The 27,898-nt window shown below is 38.0% G+C and overlaps 1 protein-coding gene and 2 non-coding genes across 3 annotated transcripts; 2 read left to right on the top strand and 1 right to left on the bottom strand.

Annotated features, from left to right (window-relative positions):
- Positions 1 to 991: 991 nt before the first annotated feature.
- On the top strand, positions 992 to 1,097 carry LOC113776570. The gene has a single exon (XR_003469056.1). It is a non-coding gene; the product is annotated as a small nucleolar RNA R71 (small nucleolar RNA).
- A 9,489-nt stretch (positions 1,098 to 10,586) lies between these two features.
- On the top strand, positions 10,587 to 10,693 carry LOC113776546. Its single transcript, XR_003469033.1, has one exon. It is a non-coding gene; the product is annotated as a small nucleolar RNA R71 (small nucleolar RNA).
- A 9,975-nt stretch (positions 10,694 to 20,668) lies between these two features.
- LOC113774084 lies at positions 20,669 to 22,654 on the bottom strand. The gene has a single exon (XM_027318651.1). It carries the CDS (start codon positions 22,652 to 22,654, stop codon positions 20,669 to 20,671), a length of 1,986 nt encoding a protein of 661 aa, XP_027174452.1.
- Between the last annotated feature and the right edge of the window lie 5,244 nt (positions 22,655 to 27,898).

Here is a 27,898-nt window from a genome sequence, read left to right as displayed (position 1 = left end):
GCAAAAGGAATGTTAATGTGCAATTGTTTAAAGATTTTAACAAATTTTTCAAAATCTTTATCAAATTTATTCTGCTTGAGTCTTTGTGGAAATGGAACCGCAGGAGGTATCGGAATGGTAGCGGGAGATGATGGTTGATTTTTTCTTGAATTCTCCCGACTATTTTCCTTTACAATCGCCTCTTGGTTCCTTCTCTTTTTTGCATGTTTTTCACTCTCATCTTTCTCACCTTCACCCACTAGAGGATCTTCTAATTGTTTACCACTACGAAGAGTAATAGCTTTGACATGCTCCTTAGGATTAACTTTCGTTTTGTTAGGTAATTCTCCTTGATTTCAATTGTTCAAAGAACTGGCAATTCAGCCAATTTGAACCTCTACATTCCTATACATTGTAGTAAGTTAGTCCAATCTGTCCGAACTCACTTTACCTAGTTTTTCCACAACAATCTCCCAACCAGGTTTATTTTCAGCTTGTGGTTGCCTTGGTTGAAATCCTGGTGGATTGACTGGTTTTGGTTGATTGCCTTGGTCTTTCCATCCAGAATTTTGGATGATTTCTCCACCCCGGATTATAAGTATTCTAGTAGGGGTTATTTTGAGTATTACGATTGTAATTGTTGACAAATTGTACCTGCTCAGAATCAACACATTCATTAGTATTATGTTCATCTCCACATATAAAGCAATAAGTTACATGTGCATTAGATGAATTTGGACCAACTCCACTTTGTCTATTGAGCAACTTCATCACATTAGTCATTTGAGTACTCAACATATTGAGAGTGTCCATTTCTATCATACCTGTGTAACGTCTCGTATTACCTCTCTCATTGGCTCATTGGTAGTTATTTGCAGCCATTTCTTCTATCAGATTTTGAGTTTCTTGGGGTGATTTATCCATTAAATCTCCACCCGCAGCTTCATCAATCATAGTTTTAATAGAAAAAAATAAAACATTATAGAAGGTTTGTATGATTAGCCAATCGAGCAGTCCATGATGTGGACATTTTCGAACAAATCTCTAAATCTTTTCCATGCCTCGTATAGTGATTCTCTTTCTAATTGGCTAAAACTAGTGATATCTATTCTTAACTTAGCAGTCTTACCCGATGGAAAATACTTATTCAAAAATACTCTTGATAAATCATCCCATGTAGTAAAAGTATTAGGAGTTTGAGAGTGTAGCCAAGTTTTAGCCTTATCTCTTAATGAAAATGGGAACAACCTTAGCCTTATAGCATCATCACTAACTCCATTCATTTTAATGGTATCATATATCTCCGAAAATGTAGCTAAATGTGAATTAGGATCTTCTACTGCATTACTTCCAAATTGAGATTGTTGAACCATTTAGATAAGTGATGGTTTAATCTCAAAATTGTTAGCATTTACCGTAGGCCTTGCTATGCTTGTTTGAGATCCTTGTGCCCCCGGTAGAGCAAAATCTCGTAGAGCGCGCCTATTTGTTTCGTTTTCTGCCATCTCTTTTTCAAATGGTAGCTCTATTAAGATTTCCTCTATCGGTTGCTAAACCTCTTCTTCCTCTTGCTGTGGTGTATGCCTCCTTTGTCTACGTAGTGTCTTTTCAATTTCTGGATCAAACGGTACAACTTTCCGAAATACTCGGTGCATACACTACAAATAGAAATAAGAGAAATTATGCAGTTTCAATTGCCAAAAACTAATTAAAATGCAGAATTAACTATAAAACAGCTTAACTAATAAAAGTATAGCTGTCTAAATTAACAGAGATGATTAGGCCCTAATATTGCTACTCCCCGGCAACGGTGCCAAAAACTTGATGGGCTTTTGATATAAGTGCAAGTTTAATTCCGATTTTATACCCGTTTGTCTGCAAGTATACAGGTCAATCAATTAGTATATGGCATGTATCAGGGCGATCCCACGAGGAGAAAGTTAAACAAGTATTAGATCCTTATTTACTCTATTATTTAGACTAAAAATCAATTGGAGCAGAAATATTATAAATGCTACTTCCTACAATCTGATTAGATTAATGCAAGTTACAAATGGAGAAAATTCATTAAAGACTTGAATCTAGAGATGTAGATTTCACTTATGACTCAAAAAATCCAAATGAATGAATTTAACAGTTGTTACTACTCTTGTTTAACTAGGGATTCATTTCCATTAATGCCAAAATTTCATTCTCATGATAAAAATGGTCTAGAACAGCCTAATTCTCCCTAATCTCTTGATGAATAACTAACTCTGCTCTTACTTCATTCATGAAATGTAAATTTAATCCACTTGAGTGTATTTCTATTCTCATGAACCTACAACTCAAGCTCTACTCATGTTATTCCATTATTATTACCAATTCTCATTGAGTAATAACAACTATAAACCTGCTATTGGTGATCAAACAACAACAAGTAATCAACATGCACAAGAAGACAAGTTAATACAAGAGGTAACAAGCATAAATCACATTCAATTCATATCACTTGGCCATAAATTTCATCTACTCCCTAGATATAGAAATTTAGCTACTCATGAATGATATAACAATCAAACTCATAATTTCATTAATAGAAAATATCACAAGTTACAAGTACAATAAGGAGAAAGAAAGCTTAGCCAAGTCAATGGTGAAACCCCCAAAATCTGCTATGACTTGCACTAGATGATTACAAAGATGAAGTCTCCAAGTATTTTTGCAAGATTTTCTAGCTAGAGAGAATTGTCTACAAGAAAATACTAGCCTCCGTATATCCCCCACCTCTCCTTTGTTGCTCAGCATAAAAGCTGGTGGATCATGATTCTCAATTCTCAATCTTGTTAAGAAAGTAAAAAATAATGGTTTTTGACTTGTCAATAAATCATATTGTCCTCCTTTTTGCATCAGAAGCATGTGCCATCGAATTCTCTTACCAAATATAGGTAAAAAGTAGTGTGAAAAGAAAGAAAAACGGCTGAGCCAATTGCAGAGGAGAGAGGCAGATCCGAGGCCTTAAATCCGAGGGATACAATTGGATCCGAGCTCGGATCATGGCTGATCCGAGGACTTTTTCAAATGGATCCGAGCTCGGATCGGTTGATCTCGGATCCACTGCTCCATAAGTATAGACGAGGGCTCGGATCCTCATGGGTGTGCATGGATCCGAGTTCGGATCCTCTTCAAATTGTCTTCCATCTTCTCTTTTTTCTCCATCTTCTTCTCTCATTCCTTTACTCATTTTTTTCATCACTAATACTTGCCTCTTCTTAGTCATATGTGTGAGGTTCATGCATCGATAACCTTCAAAATCTCACAAGTTTATGCATTAATCCATTCATTTTGCAAATTTTCATTATTAAAACAACACTTAAGCAATTTGTACCAAAAAGAGTTCCAATATGACTTTAATCCTCTCAAAACACACCAAACGTTCATGCCAAACTGTACAAAATGTACGTTAAATATTCACTTATCACGAGCGGTCGTTGAGAGGAGCCAAGGGGGATAGCGGCGGCCGTGGGTGGCCTCGGCGGCTGGCGTCGGTCGCACGCGAGGGAGGCGATATGTGAAACCTACTCTCGTAGTGAATCAACTATACTTGTAACTAAGCCATACCTACTCTCGTGATTATGAAATTAACTATAACTTCATTTCTTCTATGAAATTGCATGAAACAAGTCACTAAAGTCACAAAGGTACACCTCTACTCTCGTGAGTGCACTACCTAGGTTTATCACTTCCTTAAACTAGTATTAAATTTCAATTCTCATTGTAAACTTAACACATTTAGATAATCACAATTAATGGGAAGTTAATCATGATTAGAAAAGCAAAAATGATAAGTAACTTGCTCAAAATAATATCACCAAATAACCAAGTAAACATCATAAACAAGATATAGAAAATTCATCCATACTCTAGGCATAAACTTCAGAAACACATATTTAAATACAAATTCAAATCTTGCATTAACAAAACTTAGAGTTCAATACAAAGATAAAGATGTGGAAAGAAGAAAACCCTTGTCACTAGAGTTTTTTGAGTCTCTCCTTCTTCATCTCTCTTGGCCTCCTTGTTGAGCCAATACAAGAATTAATAACATTCAGAACTACCTAAACTAATGAACCAAAAAAAACTAGTGAAGACTACATTTTTTGTGAGTTTCTCTAGCCTTCCAAAGTTATCTTGAATCTTGCAAGTCCATGACTATATATAGATGAATGTAGTCAAGAAATGAGGCTTGAAACATCCCTTTTACAGCTGCTAATTGGTTGTTACATGTTCATCAATTGCTGTGAATTATTAAAGAAGGAAACAAGTTGCACAAGTGGAGAGCAACCATTTCTAACCAGAATCTGGACAATTCAACTGTAATTTTATCTATGATTGAGGCAGAACTAACTCTTATGTAAAACAATAAAGTTGTAGATCTTTGAATTCTCTTTCCAATGCCTTAAGAATTATCCCATTTGGAGCTCTGTGGACCGAGATATGATCAAAATACCATTGACTGGTTAGAGCTCTGTTGTCAGCTTTCGACAGCAGACTTTGACTTCTGTATTTTGATATTTTGGCCAGGAAAATGGCTGAATTGGACTTTGATGTCTTCATATCAAATTTAGATACGTCTCTTAGCTTTAAAATGGTTCAAGAATCATCTCAATCCAATAGATGTAGGTCAAGATATAATCGAAATACCACAAGTTGCCAAAACTGACTTTTCTTGCATTCTTTTGTCCTTAAATTGCATTTTCTCTTTTACACTTTATATTTTATTTTTATCACTTTAAACCATCATCAATCATCCAATTATCTTCTCAATGCACTCCATTTAATGATTGAATCATTAAACCTACAAAATATGAAGTTTTTATCATAAAAATCCATAAAATGTAATTTTTACACTTTAACCATAAAATGTATATTTTCACTAAAATCCTAGTTTATTAGCTATAAAACTAAATAAAACACACCAAAACTAACCAATAAAACACACTAAAATATGTAAAATATCTACTTGTCAGCGAGGTTGCGCGTGACACTTGGGCTGGAGTTGCGCGATGGTGGCAGTCGCGACAAGGAGGGAGAGAGAGAGATGGCGGTGTAGCGATGGGTAAGGCGGAGAGACGAGCGGCGCGGCGCGGGGAAGCGAGGCAGCCGTGAGAGTGGTGGCGCGCGAAAGAGGCGAGGCGGCGGCGAGCGAGGAGGTTTCGGCCGAGAGAGAAAGGAAAGGGAATTGGGGAAGAAGAAAGAAAGAAAAGCGGAAGAAGGAAAGAAAAAGAAAGAAAGAAAGAAAGAAAGAAAGAAAAAGAGAAAAATAGTTTTTTTTTGGGATTTTTTTCTCTTTTTTTTCTTCTTTTATTTATTTATTTCGAATTTAAATTTGAACTTTGAAAATCAAAACTGAAGGTTAAAACTTATTTATTTTAAATTTTAAATTTTTAAAATCTTTTTAAATATTTTTGTTTTGTTTTGGGTCGTCAAACACGGTGTGGGCACGCCAAGATAGGGAAAAGTAATCTAACCTTGGAAGTCACCTTTCGCAATTTAACGCTTGCCCTCCTCGCTTGGGCACGCCATGATTCCACTTCCTGCCAATGTCGCGAGATGTTGAGCTTTTACCAACATGGTGTGGGCACTCCATGCTTTTACAAAAGTCCCCTGACCTTGAGGTTGGAACTTGTAAGATTAACGCGTGCCCTCCTCGCGTGGGCAAACCAAGTTTTCCTGTCCTGGCCACAGTTAAGAAAAACATCAAGAGCAATCAGTACCCAAGTGAGAAATGACAAATTGAAAGAATTGAATCAACGAAAAATAACAAAATCAATATTTGGGTTGCCTCCCAAAAAGCGTCTCTCTTTAACGTCTTTGACTAAACATGGTTAGGTGTCACTAATTGGAACAAGTTGGTGTATCCAGACGTATCATCTCCACTTCTTCATTTGGAAAGCCCTCATAATAGTGTTTGAGACGATGTCCATTCACCACAAATTTTTCGTCTGTCTTAGTATTCAGGATTTCCACTTCACCATAAGGAAAGACGTGATTAACACCAAAAGAACCAATCCAACGGAACGCAGCTTACCTGGGAATAGTTTAAATCTGGATTGGTATAGGAGAACCTTCTGACCAATTACAAAGGTTTTCCTAGAGATTTGTTAGTCATGGACCTCTCCTTGTAAATTAGTGCATTCTCATACGTTTCGTTCCGAATCTCCTCCAATTCTTGCAAATCCAACTTCCGATGGGTCCCGGCCTTCTCTAGATTTATGTTACACTGCTTTATCGCCCAAAAGGCCTTGTGCTCGAATTCCACTGAAAAGTGACACGGCTTCCCGAATACCACTCTATAGGGTGAAATACCGATAGGGGTCTTATATGCAGTTCAATAGGTCCAAAGTGCATCTTCCAACCTTGGACTCCAGTCCTTCCTATCGGGTCGCACCATTCTCTCCAGGATGGACATGATTTCTCGATTCGATACCTCCGCTTGACCATTAGTCTGAGGGTAGTACGATGTTGAAATCTTGTAGAGTACACCATACTATCGGAACAGCGCAACTATGGTCTTATTGCAGAAGTGCGTCCCCCTGTCACTAACAATGGCTCTTGGCATTCCAAAACGCACAAAAATATTAGATTTGATAAAATCTGCAACCACTTTCGAATCATTAGTTCGGGTGGTCTTAATCTCCACCCATTTGGAAACATAATCGACCGCCAACAATATGTATATAAAACCAAATAAGGTAGGGAAAGGCCCCATAAAATTTATGCCCCAAACTTAAAAATTTTCTACAGAAATCAACGGGACTTGGGGCATATGATCTCTACGGGTTGTGTTACCTACCCTTTGACATCATTACAGGATTTACAAAATACATATGTATTCTTAAACAATGAAGGCCAATAAAATCCACTCTCTAATACCCTATGCACAGTTCGCTTGGGTCCAAAATGACCTCCACAGGCAAAAGTATGACAAAAAGTTAAAATTGACTGAAATTCAGCTTCACTTACGCATCTTCTCATTACTTGGTCAGCGCATCTCTTCCACAAGTACGGGTCATCCCATATGAAGTACTTGGCATCGCTCTTCAACTTATCCCTCTTTGATTTCGGCCAACCTGTAGGGAAATTTCCAGTTACTAGGTAATTAACTAAATCAGCATACCAAGACAGTTGAGAATTTTAAAAAAATAAGTGTTTTTCAGGGAATGTGTCCCTTAATGTCACATCCTTCTCGCCAACTGGTATGCGACTTAAATGGTTGGCTACCAAATTCTCGGAGCCTCTTTTATCTTTTATCTCTAGGTCGAACTTTTGCAGGAGCAGTATCCACCTTATGAGCCTCGATTTTGCATCTTTCTTGGTCATTAGGTACCTCAACACTACATGATCAGAAAATACAATAACTTTAGCACCTAACAAATATGATCTAAACTTTTCTAAAACAAAGATAACCGCAAGAAACAAGAAACTCCTTTTCAATAGTGGAGTAGTTCATCTGAGCTCCATTCAAGGCTCGGGACGCATAGTAGATGATGTGAACTACTTTTTCTACTCCCTGCTCCAACACAACCCCCACTGCATGGTCGCTGGCATCGCATATGATCTCAAATGACAGACTCCAGTCAGGGGGTTGGATGATCGGTGGCGATGTCAATAGCTCCTTTAACTTGTCGAAGGCTCTCTCACATTTGTCATCGAACTCGAAAGCCACATTTTTTTGCAAGAGTTGGAACAGAGGCGCTCCAATTTTTGAAAAATCCTTGATGAACTTTCGGTAAAAACCTGCATGTCCAAAAAAAGTGCGCACTTTTCGCATACTCGCGGGATAGGGTAAAACAGATATAATGTCTATTTTAGCCCTATCAATCTCAATGCCCTTGGAGGACACTACATGGCCTAGGACTATCCCATATTCAACCATAAAATGAAAATTTTTCCAATTAAGCACGAGATTGGTTTCTACACATCTCAACAAGATCAATTTCAGGTTATTTAGACAAGTATCGAAACTGTCATCATATACACTAAAATCGTCCATGAAAATCTCAATAATTTTCTCAACATATTCTGAAAAGATGCTTACCATACATCTCTGAAATGTTGCGGTACATTGCACAATCCAAAGGGTATGCGTTTGTATGCAAAGTCCCGAATGGGCACATGAAGGTCGTCTTCTCTTGATCCTTAGGTGCGATTGCAATCTGAAAATACCTTGAAAATTCATTCAAAAAGCAATAATAAGCTCGACAAGCTAAACGCTCAATCATTTGGTCAATGAAAGGAAGAGGAAAATGATCATTTTTTGTGACGGCGTTTAATCTGCAGTAGTCTATACACTACCTCCATTCGGTGGGTTTGCGTACTGGCACAAATTCACCCGTTTGGTTGGCTTCCATTATCAGTCCTGCTTTCTTCGAAACTACCTGCACTGGGCTCACCTATGGGCTATTTGATATTACGAATATGATCCCCACATCCAACAACTTCAATATCTCTTTCTTTACCATTTCTATCATAAAGAGATTAAGCCTCCTTGGAGCTTGTCGTACAGATTTTGCATCTTCTTCGAGCCTTATTCGGTGCATACAGATAGAGGGGCTGATCCTCTTAATGTCTGCGATAGTCCACCCTATTGCCTATTTATATTTTCTAAGGACTCGGATTAGCTTCTCCTTCTGGGTTCCGATATTGTCGCTGAGATAATCAATGGGAGTGTTTCTTTCTCGCCCAAATATGCATATTTCAAGTGCTTTGGCAGAGGTTTCAATTTTCACACAGGTGTCTGCACCACAGATGGTAGTACCCTCTGGTGAGGTTTGGGTATAAAAACAGGTGTGAACTCATACCTTTTTGTCGTGGTTGGCAACGAGTGTAACACTCCTATTGTACATTTTAGCTCTTCACTTAATTCTATCTCAGGGGTTGTCTCCAACTCGGGTGCTTGGTTAAAACAACCTCCAACTCATCCCTGCCAACAATCTCAAACATTTCCTGTACCGCAGGATCAATAACATTCACAGAAAAAAAAGAGCTAAAAGTGGAGTTCGAGGGGTATTTCATAGTCTTAAAGATATTGAAATGAACAATTTTTTTCATCAAATTTCATGGACAAGGTACTCTTATTAATATCAATTTTCGTCTGGGCGGTATTCAAGAAGGGTCTACATAATAGCAATGTGAGGGATCGGGGGATTGATCATCATCCATGTCACATACGTAAAAGTCAGTTGGGAATACCAATTCATTAATTTTAACCAACACATCGTCAACCAACCCATGAGCATATGCATTTGTTCGGTCAGTTAATTGAATTATTATCTCAGTTTCTTTTAATGGACCTAAGTTCAGGGAAGTATAGATAGATTTAGACATTACATTAATTGACGCTCCTAAGTCCAACATGAATTTTCTAATCAAAATATTGCCTATCCTAGAGGGGATAGTAAACATACCTGGGTCCCTGCATTTCGGTGGGAGCTTCCTCTGGAGAACCGCTGACACATTCTCATCCATAATGACTCTTTCATCTCCTTTCAGCCTCCTTCGGTTGACGCACAAGTCCCTCAAAATTTTTTATATATTTTGGCACTTGTTTGATTGTGTCTAACAGGGGAACATTGATCTCTACCTTGCGGAACACCTTCTGGATCTCTTTCTCCTTATCCTATTTTTTCGATTTCTCCAACCTGCTAGGAAAAGGAGGCGGATGAGTTTTAACCTCAACGACCGGGTCAGGGAGTACCATTGGATTTTTGCCATTGCTGTCCTCCTTCTCAAACTCATTCTCGATCTTTTCCTCATCTTTGTCCTTTGGAATCGTGAGTTCGACTCCCTGAATTTCCCTCCCGCTCCTTAAGGTCACCGCACTTACGTTCTTCGGGTTCAATTCAAGTTGAGATGGCAATTTACCTTGGATTTGGAATTCTAGGCGGTTAATTGCTATCGTCATCTGACTCTACATTGCTTGCATCTGTCCCAGTTGATTTCTCATATTTTGTAGATCAGAATCTGTCTTTTGTTGATTAGCAATTAATTGCTTCATCATCTTTTCTATAGATGGACTTGAGTTTGAAGGGAGTGGTGGTGAGCGAGGTTGATACTATTGTTGGTACCCTTGCTGTCTATTTGGTGCAAAATTTGACTGCCTATTTCCTTCATAGCTGAAATTAGGATGATCTCTCTAGTCCAGATTGTACGTATTTGAGTACGGGTCATTTTACTTTTTTGGCGCGGGTACGTGACCAGCCATGTTCACTTGCTCCGCACTTTCCTCTTGAATCATTGGGCATATTTATGTAAAATGACCCATAGTAATGCAAATCCCACGCACCTTAGCCTATGATGCATTTCCTACAGTCAATTGCCTAACAAAAAACGTTAACTCGGTCAACTGTTACTGGATAGAAGATGTCTCTACCTCATACACTTTGCGTGTCGGGACATCCTCCCTTATACCAAATTGCTGCGAATTCTCGGCCATTCCTTCAATTAGTTCTCATGCTTCTCGAGGAGTCTTGTTCACCAATACCCCTCCACTTGCAGCATCAATTATACTCCTATCTCTGAAAAGTAGCATCTCGTAAAAATATTGGATGAACAATTGGTTACTTATTTGGTGTTGAGGCCACTTGATGCATAACTTCTTGAACCGCTCCCAATAATCACAAAGCGACTCTCCTGGATGCTGTTTGATACCGCATATCTCCTTCCTTAGACTTGCAGCTCGAGACGCAGAAAAATATTTGTTTAAGAACTCTTTCTTCAGTTGGTTCCAAGTGGTGATGCTACCTGGTGGTAGGTAGTACAGTCAGTCTTTCGCGAAGTCCTTTAGAGAGAAGGGAAATGCCCTCATTTTTATCTGTTCTTCTGTAATTCCCGAGGGTTTCATACTGTTGCAAACGACATCAAATTCTTGCAAGTGCTTATAAGGCTCCTCACCTGATAAATCATGGAAAGATGGCAAGAGATGAATTAGACCAGATTTTAACTCGAAGGGAGTGTTATCATTCAAATTTGGGAAAGTAATGCATAATGGCTGCTGATTTAAATCAGGAGCAGCCAACTCCTTTAGTTTTCATGCATTAGCTATAGGGACTCCTTCTTGATCCGAGTCACCCGAAATATCACCAAGCGAATCTGTTGGTTTAATTTTTGGCTCAAGTCTCTAAGATGTAGTACTAGATTGCTCCTCTCTAAGCTGTCTGATCTCTTTCCGTGTTCTCCGCGCAGTCTTCTCTATTTCGGGGTCAAAGATTTGTTCACCTGTACGAGAAGAACGAGGCATACACTAAAAAAATACCAAAAACTCAAAACAAGAATGAACTCAAAAAGAAACAAATAACTAACGCCAGTCCCCGGCAACGGCGACAAAATTGACAGGTTGTCGAGCCTGTGCAATAATAAATACTTACTCAAAATATAATTTCTGTAGATAGTGATAAGCAGGGTCGAATCCACAAGGATTTGGGGTATTTGCCTCTCTTGAAATCTAGAGTAACACGGGGGGTGTTTTTGTATAAAAGATGACTATTAAAGCAGTTCAACTAAAAACAAATATCTAACTAAAAATTAAATGACAATTCACTAAAATCGGAGTAATAATAACTAAAGATCTAGCCAAGAAATAACTTCAGCAATGGTTCACCTAATTGATCATCGATGCAAAGACGGTTCCAATTATTTATTAATAAATAGGTTATAACTGCCAAACAAGCGATGACAGTCAACCCCTCCTTACTGTGTCGGTGATTAAGGTATGCCCGTTAATTACTGCTCTAATTGAGAAATAATTTTAGGTACACTCGTGAGATTTAATTCCCCAATTGCCTTACGTCTTAGAGAAGCCCTATTCTAACCAAATAACGCACTACCAGAGTTATTCTAGATTAGCCCGTGTATTCTCCTGACACAAACCCAATCATGTCAATTGTCACTATTTCAGAGCAATTAAACAATTACGGATTTAATACCCTAATTGAGAATAGGTTACTAAATCAATTCACTATCTGGATCCAAGATAATCAATTAATTAAACAACCATAAGCACTGCAAGCGAAGAATATGCAAATACCAATAAATAAGAGGAAAAGATAAAATTAATTCAATCTCACAATTTTTAGATGAATCAAAGCCTCTGTTGTTTCTCGACTAGAAAAAGGGATTTAGTTCATCCCTGATGAGAAAAACCCATACAAAGCTATAGAAAAAGTTGCGGCCATTGTCCTTGATCGGGAGAATTCAATTCGTTCGAATAAAAGAAGGAATAACAAGACTCCAGAGCATGACTAATTGGTTACTACTTGTCCTGACATACCAAGGAAAAACTACTACAAGACGAAAAAGAAAAGTCAAAGAGGCAAAACTAAAAATAGTCCTAGTTGTCTGCTATCTCTATTTCCTTTCTAATTTTTGCCACTTCCACGATGCGGCTCTCCAGAGGAGAAAAGGAAAACTCCCCGTCTTGTTCCATCTCCTCTCTCTTCGGCAATTTCCAAAAGGGGAAAAGTTCCAATCGTCCAAAAGTGCCCCTGGATGCCATATTTGCCCTTGGAGTAAGGAGGTAGAGTCGAATTATTCTCCCCTTGTTGACTGTTGCTAATACTCTTCCCTGACAATCGTCAAATCGACATCTTTTTACGGTATTTGTGTTCCACTCCCTTTAATAAATACAAATTTTCAAAAGTGAATAGAATTTGACAATTAATCCACATCGGGTAAGGTAATAGGGGAAATTAATTATAAAATAAATAATAAAATTGCAACCTATCATTAGGCCATAAGATTGGTTCGAAAAATTGTCAGATTGATTGTGGTATTGCAATAGAGATCAAAAAAGAATCCTGTCAATTGAATTGTGGTTATTAAAATCACAAAGTGAATTGTCAATGAATTGACATCAAATTGTGTGAGGAAAACAATCTATCCAAGTGCGTGAATTATTGCAAAGAGAAAAACTTGAAAATGAAGCATTCAAATTGATATTAGCAAAATCTGTAAAGGAGATCATTGTTTGTGATTATGTTGGACCGAATTAGAGGGAGCTTGATTTACAGAAGGCAATATTGGCATATTAAATCAAGACTCAATGATAGAAATTTCTATATTATTATTTAACAGCCTTTTAGTGAAGCTAAGGTTTTAACAATTCTATTTGAGTCAAGTTATGGTAGTTTATTATTTAGAAATTAGTATTTTATCAAAAAATTTCTTATGGTTGTAAAACTTGTTTATCAAGTCACATAATTTATAAATAGGGAGTCTTATTATTGTATCAGTTCAGAAGAGTGAAATTTGATAAGCTTGTTATTATGGTGTGTGTTTAATATATTATTGTTGGTATTAATCTTCTTCTCTTACACATATTGGTATATATGTGTAAATTGCCTCCCCATCTGCATTGGTTCTATAAAATATATCTCTTATAACTTTTTGTTAGAATTTTTTGGATTCTACATCAATAGCTTTGTTATTGAACTTTTATATTTATGACCCCCGAGGCTCTAGTTAGTAAAAATTCGTATTATATACCCATCTAATAAACGTTTGTCCATATATTATTAAAACTTTTGTATTCCTTACATGTCAAAAATATTATGAAAAAATACTTGTACATTTTAATAAATTGTATAAAACACATGATAAACGTTTGGGTTATTATACTTCACTATCTTACAAGTTGTGTAGGGATTAGCCTTCTAAGTTATGTACGAAATAGGAACAACATGAATGAAAATTTCTATAGATTTATACATATAAACTAATAAGGTGATAAGGGCTAGAATTCGTAAGAGTGTGGCATAAATCTTTGAATATCATAGTAATTTTACTGATATTTTTAATTTCATAGTATCAACGAATATGTACTTTTATGCTGATTTTTATACTTTTTTTAAAAGGAAAATCATTTGTAAACTTTTTTGAATATAAAAATTTTGTTAGATTATTATTATAACACGTTTTATATTGTGATATGCGTAGTTGGATTTGACTGTATATACGGTAACGCTGGCGAGGTTACAAGGTCAAGATGTTTGCGGAGTTTCTATGTCGGGTTTAGTTCTTGTGTAATCGGGTTGATGGCCCTTTTTTGTACCTTTATGAAATAAAAGGATGGTTGGTATAATTAGAAAATGTATCTATGATATGGCTTTTTCTAACGGGTGTTCATTTTATTAACATAGTTAAAATTTACTTAACCTATCATATATATATATATATATACTACAATTATTATTCCCCTTATATTTATATGCTTTCTATATTTAATTTTACTTACCTTCCTTTGTATTTATTTATTTTTTTAATTAATCTTATATTTTCAAAAATATGATACTTGAAATATATTATAACGAGTGTTCAATAGGCAGCAATTAGACAGACCCTTGTGATATAAGTAAAAAAGAAAAAAAATCCGTACAATGCCATATTCAAACAAACTTATTAATTGTTTTTGGGATAATTTCAGAAACCTATTTCAGAAACCTCCCTCGAGGTTTCTGTTAATTACAGATAGCTCCCCTCAAGTATTCAAAATTACACTTACTACCCTAACTTTTACTATTTAGGGAACCATGTAGGGCCAATAACCTAAATTCTTTTTCAATAATCCTAAACTAACCTTCTATTGAAATTGTGAAAAAAAAAGAAAAAATAATTTAGTCACCACTTTCCACCTATACACTTTTGCAACTAATCAAGCATTCCCAACTCAATCCCTCCCTATAGTATGCAGAGGCCCAAATTCACTCCAACTCAGTCCCCAAAATTTGGACAGTCACAAAATTCCCAACCTCTGCTCAAATGCTTTAAGTGCAAATCAATTACAACGGTCACCTCAAATACCCAAATGTTTCTACAATTCATCTATTTCATTCCTTGCCCAAAATGAACCAATCTCAAATTCCAAATTACAATCTCATTGGCTGTCATCTTGCCAAACATAAAACAATATCCTAGCCTATGACCACCAAAACCAGAGAGCAATGCTTTTACATAGCAAAGCATATGATTTAGTAATACTCCATCAACATCTAGGGATCTAGACCAACTTCGATATCCATAGCAAACTACTATCAACTATTGCAAATCAATTAAAAAAACCCAAATGCAGTTGTTAATGTACAAGAAAATTTATCTTTATAGAAGGCAAAATTGCATGCCCCTCATCTAGACCTTTTCCCCTTCCAACCGCCAGTTTCTTTTTTCTTTTTCTTTTTTAAAATCTATCACTAGTATCCTCATTGTCTCTATCTATTTTGACAGTAAAATCTACTCACCTCAATTTATTATTTAGCAATTTCAAGTCATTAGCATCAACAAAGCATAAGAAAAGTTGGAAAATCGAAAGGTTCTAATTATTGAGAATGAGAGAGGCGGACATTGCTTTGCTGCCATTATGGTTGGTGAGAACAGGTTATGGTATGAAGGAGAAAAGAGATAGGACTCAAGAGGGATGGAAAAACAGAGAACTATAAGTAGTTGGTGAATCTGTGGCAAGATAGGTAGTAGTGACAATTTTTTTTTCCGTTTCACCATTTGTTTCATCGCACGGTATAGATTATCTATTTAATGAAGGACATTGTTGTCATTTCATTACATCAAGGGAGGTTGGTGTAATTTTCTAAATTTGAGGGGAGTTGTGTGAAAATGTTAGTAATCTCAGGGGAGGTTTCTAAAATTATCCCTTGTTTTTTTATTAAGAAATTGCATTTTGAGTGGTTTGCCCTTAAGTAACTAAACAAAACCACTGGGAGGGTTGGGTTGGAGGGTAATTTGAGAGGAATTGTAACTAGGAATTCCAAAAGGGGAAAACCAACGGATGAATTTAATGCATCCCACTTAAAAAAAGAAAAAAAAAATCCCAAAAGGGGAAAACCAACGGATATCGCACACGGAAATTGACAACATGGACTACAAAGGAAAAGGTCAAAAAAGTTTCTAGGGAAACAGATATTTGACTCCCAAAAACAAACTAAAAGGGAAAAGAAAAGAAGTGCTAAGCATTATATGGTAAAACGAATCGTATTGGTCAATTGGTAAAAATTGACCGGGTTATATCAAGTTTATTAATTATTAACAAGGTTAGTGTCAATTTTGCCTCCAATTCAGCTCAATTAATCAATTAACTTATGGATTTGTTAAATTGCAGATTTGTTGATATTTTTTCAGATCTATTGTATCTGTTAAACCACACATCTGTAATTTTTAGTGCATATTTAACCGGTCATTAGGGTTGGACGATTCCAACAATATGTGAATGAAATTTTCTTTTATCCATAAAAAACCAATAAATGTAGAGTGGGGAATTCTCCACAATTGTTTTGACAGGCTATGAATTTTTTTTTGGGCAACAATATTTGTATAATCTATTCTATCATATTCTACATGAGATTATATAAGGGGTGCAGTGGCTAAAGAGGCTGTATAAGAGATTAGCAGATATACAAATCTAACTTCGGTATCCTATTCTACAGGAGACTATATAAGGGATTAGCAAATATACAAATCTAACTAGATAAAGGGATGTTTTGACACTTTTTTTGAATTTTTTTCCCTTGTAGGTGGGGTTTGAACCCTGACCTACATCCCAAAAAAGTGGTGGTCACCGAGCCAAAGTTCAGTGGTTAGTTTTTAGTAGGCTCTGATGTTCTGATGTTTTGTATAGATACTTTAGAAAGACTTAAAAGCGTCCCTGCAAAAGCTGCAATTTTTTATCAATAAATCTCATAGTGTGCTAAAAAGAAAAAGAAATTTCTTTTATACAAAAAAAAAACAATTAACTTTTGGAAATTTCTAACAGGTGTCTGCCAAATTTGTTCTACTTTATTAAAAAACTAACATCTTAAGAAAAAAATAATAATAAAATGACCATGCTAATCTTCAATCCTTCCTCTCCCTCCTCCATATCTCACCCCATATTATACTAATCCAGCATTTGCTAACCTTTCTATGCCCTTCGTGTAATCATCTTGTCCACACCAAATACAATCGTCTTTGCTTTCCTTAAGGAAAAAATTGTAAAAACAATCGCCTGTCAATGCTCAGAAATTCACACTAAAATGCAGTAAACACAATGCTAGGAAAGTCCAGTAAAAGAACACTGATATACAGTAAAGAAACACATCAACCGTGAATTTTATCTTTTCCTTAACCCAAAAAGAAAATTTAAAATGCTAATGTTTTTTCTGTTACAGGCCTAAATTTTGAACCAAACCAACCTAAGCATCCACTTGATTTTTAACCTTCAACATCTTAATAGTCCATCTTTAGTGGGGTGGGGGATTTACAAGATTGTTCCAAAACAAAACACGGAAAATAAAATAAAATTAAAAACAGCCGTTAACATTACAGTAAAGGTCTAGTGGCAGGGGTTGCTAGGGTTCAGGTCGCCCAAGACCCCAAAGCACGTGAAGAGATTGACAAAATATAAAAAGTTTCAAAATGATCAAGAATCTTCGGCCCTAGACATGACGGAGAGCCGACTCGGCCCGGGATGGAAATCCCTCCGCGGGCATTGCTTCTGAGACGAGGACCGCGTCAAAGCTGTCAAAGCCCTCTTCACAAAATCCCCCTCCACGGTTCCACTTCTCGCCTGTGAGTTCATGATAGCGAACTGCCTCACCGTAAACTGTGATGGTATCGAACAGTAACTAGGCAATAGAATTGCTAATAATGGAATGGATTAGCTACTTGCACAAACTTATGCTTATCAGTAGAAGAAAACAATCAAGAACAGATAAGCAATCGATCGAAATAGTATTAATATTGATTGAATTGAGATGATACAGAATTGGCGGTAAAAGGAAAGGAAATGACAAGAATGAAGGAAGAACAGGAAGAAGAATGCTTAAGGGAACAATTCCCAAAATTGAGCTAACAAATTCCTACTTTTCTCCTCTCTGTTCCTGGCCATTTTATAGCCAACTAATAACTAATTCTTCAGCCACTTGGTCCAGCTTGTCCTCGTGATCCCGCTAACAGAATTGGTTGCAGATCCATTGCAGATCCACTTGCCCACTTGAGCTCACGTTTCTTGAGCATTCTCCCAGAGAAGGCGTGATTATGAACTCACGCCTTCTGTTTGCTTCCTTTGCTAATTCCACGTTTTCAGCTTAATTCTTCTGTTTCATGACAATTGCTTCCCCTTCAAACAATCTTGTCCTCAAGATTGGAACTCAGGGAATTCATTCTCAATTTTTTCTGCATCTTCCCATGTAGCCTCAGCTGGTGTGGTTCCCCACCAGTGGATGAGCCACTGCACAGCTGCTGTATTTCCTTTCTTGGTGATTCTGCGATCCAGGATAGCTGTTGGTTGTACCCTCAGATGTCCTTTACCATCCATGTTAGGCAGTTGAAGCACAGGAGTTGCTTTCTCTCCTATTTTCTTTTTTAGCAAAGATACATGGAACACAGGGTGCACCTTGGTTCCCTCTGGCAGTTGCAGCTTATAAGCAACTTTTCCTACCCTCTGAGTCACCTGGTATGGGCCAAAGTACCTGGCAGACAGCTTGGTGTTGCTTCTCAGCTCCACTGACATCTGCCTATATGGTTGTAGCCTCAAGTAGACCCAATCTCCTACCTCAAAAGTCCTTTCACTCCTGTTTTGATCAGCATAAAACTTCATCCTATTCTGAGCTTCTTGTAGGTTCTTTCTGAGTACTCCATCCATTATCTGTCTGTCCTTTAGATGTTCCTCCACTGTGGCTACTCTGGATTGGTTGTATGATCCCAGAGCTAGCTGTGGAGGGGCCAATCCATACAGGGCCTCGAATGGGCTCATTTTAATGGCTGTGTGATAGGTGGTGTTGTACCACCATTCAGCAAGGGAGAGCCAAGCATTCCACCTCTTTGGTTCCAAGTGTGTCATACATCTGAGATACATTTCCAACACCTGGTTTACCCTCTCAGATTGGCCATCTGTTTGAGGATGATAAGCAGTACTCAACTGCAACTCAGTCCCTAACATGGTAAAAAGTTCTGTCCAGAAATGGCTAGTAAATACCTTATCCCTGTCGGAGAGCATGCTCAGAGGTACACCATGGATCTTGCAGATGTGGTCCATGAAGAGTCTAGCCACTGTGGGAGCATCAAAAGGGTGAGAGAGACTGATGAAATATGCTGTCTTAGTGAATCTGTCCACCACCACCATAATTGTGTCCTTCTTTTCAGATACTGGCAGTCCTTCAATGAAGTCCATAGTTACATGACTCCATGAGTACTGAGGTATAGGAAGAGGTTGTAGTAGTCCTGGATAGGCGTTGTGTTCATCCTTGCACTTTCTGCACACATCACACTGTAGTACAGCATCCTTGATAGCCTTGTGCATCCCTTTCCAATGGAACAATTGTTTGGCCCTTTGGTAGCTTGCCTGTATTCCAGAGTGTCCTCCCAGCTGTGAGTCATGTATGGCAGAAATGATCTTCTTCCTGACTTCTCCTTCTGAACCTACTACTATCTTCCCTTTGTTCCTGAGTATACCATCTTGGTAGGTGAAGTCTGACTGGCTATTAGGAGTCAGCAGCAGCTGTCTGATGATGTCCTGTGTTTCTCCATCCCCTTCATAGCTTCCAATTACCTCCTTAATCCATTCTGGAATGACACAAACCAGAGCATTGCAATCCCCTGCCTCAGAGTTGGCCCTCCTAGACAGTGCATCTGCCACCACATTTTCTCTTCCCTTTTTGTAATGAATCTCATAACTCAGTCCCAGGAGCTTGGTCAGCCATTTTTGTTGGAGTGTTGTAGTTATCCTTTGCTCCAGCAGGTACTTGAGGCTCTGATGATCAGTTTTTATTATGAAATGATGTCCCTCCAAATAATGCCTCCATTTAGTCACTGCCATTACCAAGGCTAGTAATTCTTTTTCATAGATGGAGAGTCCTAAGTTTCTTGGATCCAAGCTCTGACTTAGATACGCCAAAGGTCTCCTGTCCTGCATCAGCACAGCTCCCACACCTCCATAGCATGCATCAGTTTCAATTATGAATGGTTTGGTGAAGTCAGGCAATGCCAGCACAGGGGTGTTGCTCATTGCCAACTTCAGCCTTTGGAAAGCCTCCTCTGCTTCTTCATTCCACAGAAATCCATCCTTTTGTAGCAGCATAGTGAGTGGCTTAGCTATGGAGCCATAGCCCCTCACAAATTTTCTATAATAACCTGTCAACCCCAGAAATCCTTTTAGATGCTTAACTGTAGTTGGCCTTGGCCACCCCAGCATCCCTTCTACCTTCTTGGGGTCAGCCATTACCCCTTGGTCAGAGATAATGTGACCCAAATACTCTACTTCTGTCTGAGCAAAGGAACATTTGCTCCTTTTAGCATAAAGCTGATGTTCTTTCAGGATGTTCAATGCTGTGGCAACATGCTCCATGTGACTATTCCAGCTTGGGCTGTAGATTAGGATGTCATCGAAGAATACCAGGACATACTTCCTGAGCTGATCCCTGAAGATGTGATTCATGAGGCTCTGGAAGGTGGCTGGGGCATTGGTCAGTCCAAAGGGCATGACCTTGAACTCGTACAGCCCCTGGTGAGTTCTGAATGCAGTTTTGTGTCGATCCTCCACCTGCACCCTGATCTGATGGTATCCAGATCTCAAGTCTACCTTGGTGAAAAATTTAGAGCCCTGCAATTCATCAAGCAGTTCATCTATCAAAGGCATAGGAAATTTATCTTTAATTGTCAGCTCATTGAGCTACCTGTAATCAACACAAAATCTCCAGCTACCATCCTTCTTTTTCACCAGTAGGACTGGGGATGCAAAAGAGCTGTTGCTGGTTTGAATAATTCCCATCTGTAACATTTCTTTGACCAGCTTCTCTATCTCAGCCTTCTGCACATAAGGACATCTGTATGGCCTGTTCTTGAAAGGTGTTGCTCCTTCCTTTATTTGGATGGCATGATCATGGCTTCTGACTGGTGGCATGCCCTGTGGCTCATCAAAAATGGACTCAAACTGCACCAGTAGCTCTCTCATTTCTGTTGGAATCTGCCCCTGGTCTCCTCCTCCTTCTTCTACCATGTAGATTTGAGCAGTGATTCCATAGTTCTGCTTCCTTTTCCATTTGGCAAGCCTGCTTCCCTTAATGGCCTTCAACTTCAGCTTCTCTGCCTCCCCTTTTAGTATTACTGGCTCTTTTTCTTTCAAAAACTTCATAGTTAGCTGCTGGAAGTCAAATTCGATGGGGCTGTGTTTGGCCAACCAGTCCACTCCAAGAATCAGGTCACAACTGCCTAGTTTGAGTGTGTTGAAGTTGTGAAGGAAGTTGTGTCCCTGCATCTCCCAACCTACCTCCTGTAGGAGTTGCCTGGATTCCAGCCTCTCTCCATTAGCCACTTTAACAATCAAGGTTGTACCTGCAGTCTGCATCTTCAGATCCTGTGCCAAACTTTCATCCATGAAGCAGTGGGTGCTGCCACTGTCAATAAGTACCAGTAGCTCCCTTCCTGCAAGTTTTCCCCTCATTTTGATGGTTTTGTGTTCATTGCCCCCTGCTAAAGCATGAATGGAGACCTCAATGTTTTCTCTGAGGTTACCACCTTCTGGACAGTCAGCACACTCCTCAGCACCCTCCCCTTGCCCTTCTATTGGAATGATAGGTTCAGTAGACTCATCCTCCATTATGTAGTGAATATGAGCCTGTTTGCAGGTGTGTCCTAAGGTATAAGGTTCAGCACACTTAAAACACAACCCCTTCTCCCTTCTATAGCTAAACTCAGATGGGGTAATTCCCTTGTAGTAATTGGTTGATGGTCCTCCTAGTTTGGTACTTTTGTTGGTATGGGGATCTGGTCTCTGGTTGTTAGGCCATTTCATTTTGTTGGAGAAATTAGTGGTGTGTGACAATGGTGGCAAGGGAGTTTTCTGTATGCCCCTACTCTGTGCTTTCCTGATGGCTTCTAGGTTCTTCTCCTGTAGCTTAGCAGTCTCAATGGCATCCGCCAATGTCAGTGGTTTGGTCATTCTGACCATGTTGACAACTTCCTCCTTAAGGCCACTAAGGAAACAGGATTTATAATAAGAATCAGGTTGTCCAGGGAGTGAGATCATTACCAGTGATTTCAGCATCTCAAATTTTTCCAGATAGTCTGCTATGCTGCCTGTTTGCACCAGTTTGTTGAACTCCTCGATGGCCTCCTGTGGATCTCCCTCTCCAAATCTCTCACGGATTGCTAAGGACAGCTCTCTCCATGGAACTGCTCCTCTTTCAGAATACATCCCATGAAACCAGATGTCTGCTCTATCCTTGAGGTAGAGTTGAGCGATATCAGTTTTCATTTCTTCCTCTACTTCATATATCTGGAAATATTTATTAGCTCTCCTCACCCATTCCCTAGGATTGGTCCCATCAAACACAGGGAATTCCATCCTAGGCAGTCTGGATCCTCCCTTCCCTGCACATTTCTCCTTAACTCCCTCTATGATCTGGCCATTTCCTGAGTGGCTGTCCCCTACCTCCTTCCCTTTATCGTTCAATTTGGACATAATTTGGGCCATCATGTTCATCATACCTTCATATTTTTGGTCTAAGTTTTTGATAGCTCTGTCCGTGCTCTCCTGCCTATGCTCTATTGCCCTCACAGTCTGTTCTACCCCATCATGCTTATTAGCAAATGTTCTTACCACACTCCCCAACTCAGTGAGCTCTCTCCTTAGAGCTTCCTCCTGAGTTTTAGACATCCCGTTGGCTCGTAGCTCTGCTCTGATACCACTGTGATGGTATCGAACAGTAACTAGGCAATAGAATTGCTAATAATGGAATGGATTAGCTACTTGCACAAACTTATGCTTATCAGTAGAAGAAAACAATCAAGAACAGATAAGCAATCGATCGAAATAGTATTAATATTGATTGAATTGAGATGATACAGAATTGGCGGTAAAAGGAAAGGAAATGACAAGAATGAAGGAAGAACAGGAAGAAGAATGCTTAAGGGAACAATTCCCAAAATTGAGCTAACAAATTCCTACTTTTCTCCTCTCTGTTCCTGGCCATTTTATAGCCAACTAATAACTAATTCTTCAGCCACTTGGTCCAGCTTGTCCTCGTGATCCCGCTAACAGAATTGGTTGCAGATCCATTGCAGATCCACTTGCCCACTTGAGCTCACGTTTCTTGAGCATTCTCCCAGAGAAGGCGTGATTATGAACTCACGCCTTCTGTTTGCTTCCTTTGCTAATTCCACGTTTTCAGCTTAATTCTTCTGTTTCATGACATAAACCTGCCAGAGTTGGAGGTCCCAGTCGGCGTGTCTGTTGCCTTATTTATCCTGCTGCTACTCTTCACATTATTCGTCATAATATGTCCAAAAGTAGCCGGACTACTATTTTTCTTGCTTTTCTTCCGATGCAAGCAACAGCAAAACGAGTCCGGGGCACTGCGCACATATGAACCCTCTTCCGAGCCGGGTTTTTTGGGACCTTGGGAGGGTTTGGAGATATGGATAGGTCTGATGTAAATCGTGACAGAGAGTTTAATATGTTCTGAAGGAGAGTGGAGGCAGAGGAGGAGGAGAAGGAGAATGAGGAGAGTGTGGAATAAGCCAACGGCGTCGTTTTGCAAGAGTAGGATCTTCAGGGTGAAGATGAGGGGGAATGGAGTCCTGCTGGTTGGCTTGATCGCCAAGTTGCAGCCGCCATAGTCGCTCCCCCAAGTTAACGATTACCAATGGTAGGACTTAGGAGAATAAAATATTGGACTTTTCGGGTTTGAGGGTTTTAGGCATTTATTTAGGAAATTTAGAATTCTAATCCGACACTGTATGGACTGTGATTTTTGACAAGTCTTACGTGCTTTAGCTATGCCTTGTTGATTTTGGTAATGAGCGTTAGCGTCATGGGTGCACCTGAAATAAACTTTTTTTCCACCTAAAATAAACTTTCCCCGAATTTTGTTGTGTCTTTATATTAAAATATTTTCCTGAATTACATACACTCTTGAAAAAAAAAAGCACTCAAGTGACGAATACCTACACTTTAACCAAACCATTCTTTTTATTTTCTTTCTAAAAAAGATATGAACATTTTTTTTAAACGCAAGTGAGAGGGATTGAACTTGAGATCTTTCACTCACTTTGATAACCTAATTCAGAACTTAGATGTAATATATTCAAATCTTAATATATTCAAACTCATTTGATAACTAAAAATTGAACATTTGAATTAATTAAGTGGCATTGAATTTTTTTAGATAAAACGTGTCCCTAAAAATAAGTAATAAGCTATTCACGTATCACTGAATGTAATATATATTCGAATGTATTTGATTTAATACTTAATAATTTAATAATTTAATAATTTAATAGATTCAAATTTTAGATTTCAAATTTCATTTTTCATACTTTAGTTTTATTAAACGCGGCCTTACATCCATTCCTAAAGAAAGACGGAACTTGCATATACATAACTATGTAATAAAAAGACAAGCAAAGTTACCATAGGGACCCTGGGACATAACTCGTGTGGGCTTGGTGAAAGCCTTGAAGCTTTCTTAACAAAGAGAAAAAAGGCAACAAAACTCACTAGCTGTGCATTGGCTCAAGCCCAAAAGGCAAAAAAAAAAAATCCATTATTAAAGAAATAAAAAAGTCAAAACTAGAAAAAAAATGTTATCCAAAAATGAGAGAGAGAGATAAAAGCCAAAAAACCTCCATAGCCTCCATAGTAAGACGACTTTGTAATATATTTCTTAAAGGAAACCAAGAAATGATATACTACAAAAAAAATATGAAACAAGAAGTATCCCACCAATATAACCCTTTTAAATCTTGATACATCTTACTACTATTTGGATACACCATATTTTTAGACCGGTGAGTTTCCTCTAAAATTTCATTTTTTAATATTTCATCTTTCGGTACAACCACTCGGTTTCGATATCTCAAGATCCCCTCGGGATTCAAATTGAAATCAGGTAATTCTCCTTTTTGCACCTTTTTTATCCACTTCTGTACTGCAGAATCTTTCTTCTGTACCTCTTCGATTTGATCTAGTTGGTTGGATCTCACTGTGATATTTTCGAAAATCACTTTCTGGTGTTCAAGATGAGGATTCCACTCACTAACCTTTTCTAACATTTTTCACTCCTTAATCAGTAATCCAGCCACTTGAACCTTTCGATTTAGGGCATCCGTTACTACATTGATCTTTCTAGGATGGTAGTTAATCGTACAGTCATAATCTTTTAAAAATTTCATCCATCGACACTGCCTCAAATTTAACTTCTTTTGAGAAAATAAATACTTAAAACTCTTATAATCTGTATAGATCTCGAAAATTATCCCATATAAATAATGTCTCCATTTTTTCAGAATAAAGACAACAGTTGCTAGTTCCAAATCATGGGTCAGATAATTTCGCTCGTGGAGTTTCAACTTCCTAAAAATAAAGGCAATCACATTTTTATTTTGTATTAATATACACCCTAATCTTTCCCTTGAGATATCAGTATATACAGTGAAACTGTCCTTTCCATTAGGCAAAGTCAAAACTGACGCCATGGTCAATTTTCTTTTCAATTCTTGAAAATTAGTTTCACATCTGGTATCCCAAACAAAATTGTCATGCTTTTTTGTCAGATCAGTTAAAGGTCCTGCAAGTTTTGAGAAGTTCTTCATGAACTGCCGATAATACCTGGCTAAACCTAAAAGACTTCGAATCTCAATAGGATTTTCTGATCGTTTCCACTCAGCGACAGCTTTTACTTTCGCTGGGTCTACAGTGATATCATCTTTCGAAATTATATGCCCTATAAAAGAAATTTTCTCCAACCAAAATGCACATTTACTGAACTTAGCGTATAACTGGTGTTTTTTCAAAATCTGCAAGACAATCCTCAAATACTATTCATTCTCCTCTCGAATTTTAGAATAAACGAGGATATCATTAATAAACATGACTACAAACAGATCTAGGTTCGGTTTAAAAATTTGATGCATCAAGTCTATAAATGTTGCAGGGGTATTGATTAATCCAAAAGACATTACTACAAATTTAAAATATCCATATCTAAAATTAAAAGTAGTTTTTGATATGTCCTCCTTCCTAATTCGCAATTGATAATACCCCTATCGAATGTCTAATTTAGAAAACACCACAACTCCTTACAACTGATCAACACAATTCATCAATATGTGGTAGAGGGTATTTATTCTTAATTGTGATATCATTCAAATCTTAGTAGTCTATATATAACCTTAAACTTCCATTTTTCTTTTTAACAAAAAGTACCCGAGCTCCCCACGGAGATCCACTTTTTCGAATAAATTCTCACTCTAATAAATCTTGCAACTGTAACTTTAATTCTTTAATCTCAACTAGTGACATTCGATATGGAGTTTTGGAAATGGGTGTTGTCCCCGGTACCAAATTGATATTAAATTCTATCTCTCTCTCCGGAGGCAATGACGCTAGTTTATCAGGAAAAACATTCAGATATTCCTTTACTCCTGATACATCTTCTATTTTTACTTTATCTATTGGAGTATTTATTAGAAAAGTTAGAAAACCCTGCACACCTTTACTTAACAATTTTCTAACACAAATTTTCGAAATAAGTGCAGACGACCCTAATCGACCCCTCACATCTAACCTTAAGGTTGCCTCCCCCGATATGCGAAATTTGACTACTTTCCTCTTACAATCTAATTGAGTATCATATTGAACTTACAAATCCATGCCTAAGATGATATCATATCCTTTAATGGTTAAGTTTATCAGATCCCCAAATAGTTTTCGCTCTCCAATCAAAATTTCACAGTTCTTATAAACCGCACTACTGATCAAACATTGGTCACCCGTAAGCATTCTAACTTTCAAATCATAGGGCAGTCTAGCAGGTTTCATATCAATTTCACACATAAAATTAGGGTTGAGAAAAGAATGAGTAGCACCAAGGTCTATTAAAATCTTAGTTAGACAATAGAACATAGGGATCGTACCTTCTATAATTTCAGATGAATCAGGGATCTAATGTTGTTCTATTGCATATACTCGAGTCAGCACTTTTGGTCTATTTCCTTTCACCTTTGTCTGCTTAGGGTTTATCTTATTTGACTGTTGGGTCCCATTCCCTTCTCGAAGCGGAACTGGACAGTTGGCGATCTGATGCTCGGCGCTTTCACAACGCAAATATTTTCTTTCCTTCCTCCAGCAACTTTTCTCAGTATGGTTTGACTTTCCACAGTATCCACAAGAGACACGGGGAGTTTATGCAAAGCATCCTTGTGAGGCACCTCTTTGTTGTCTTCTTCCGCCTTGGACTCCTCTTGACGGGGCTCCTCTTGATGTTCTCGGAAGTATTATTCCACTTGTCCTTCTTCCAAACTTAGGAGGTACATTCCTATCGATTTACCCAAAGTTGCTACTATGTGCACCTCGTTTTTTTGCCTGAAAAGTTTTCACTTGGAGTCTCACACTTTCAACCTGTTGGGCATTCTCGATAGCGTCACCAATCATATTAATTTGGACTACTGCTAAATCTTTCTGAAATTTGATATTTAGCCCCTGTACAAAGCACCTTATTCGCTTTTACTCTATTACTACCAACACAGGAGCAAATTTAAATAACCTGGTGAATTGAATTTCATATTCGACAATGCTTTGGGTGTCCTGATGAAATCTAATAAACTCATCTTCTTTTTCTCTTGAATCAGGGGCGAAAAATATTTTGTATTAAACTCTCTCATAAAATTTATCCAAGTCTTTAGGATTTTTTCTCCTTTCCATTTCATTCGTATCATGTTCTACTAAAAACGAGCTGCTCCCTCTAAGTGAAAAACAACGAAAGTCGCTTGCCTTTCTTCAATATAATGCAATGCTGCAAAAATATCAATTATTTTCTCTAACTACCTTTCAGGTATATCAGGGTCAGGTCCTCCAAGGAATTTTGGTGAGGAGAATTTTTGGAATCGTTCGAGGGCTCTA

The sequence above is a fragment of the Coffea eugenioides genome, chromosome 6 (genome assembly GCF_003713205.1).
Source record: "Coffea eugenioides isolate CCC68of chromosome 6, Ceug_1.0, whole genome shotgun sequence".
Classification (NCBI taxonomy): Eukaryota; Viridiplantae; Streptophyta; class Magnoliopsida; order Gentianales; family Rubiaceae; genus Coffea; species Coffea eugenioides.
This window is presented reverse-complemented; position numbering and strand designations above follow the sequence as displayed.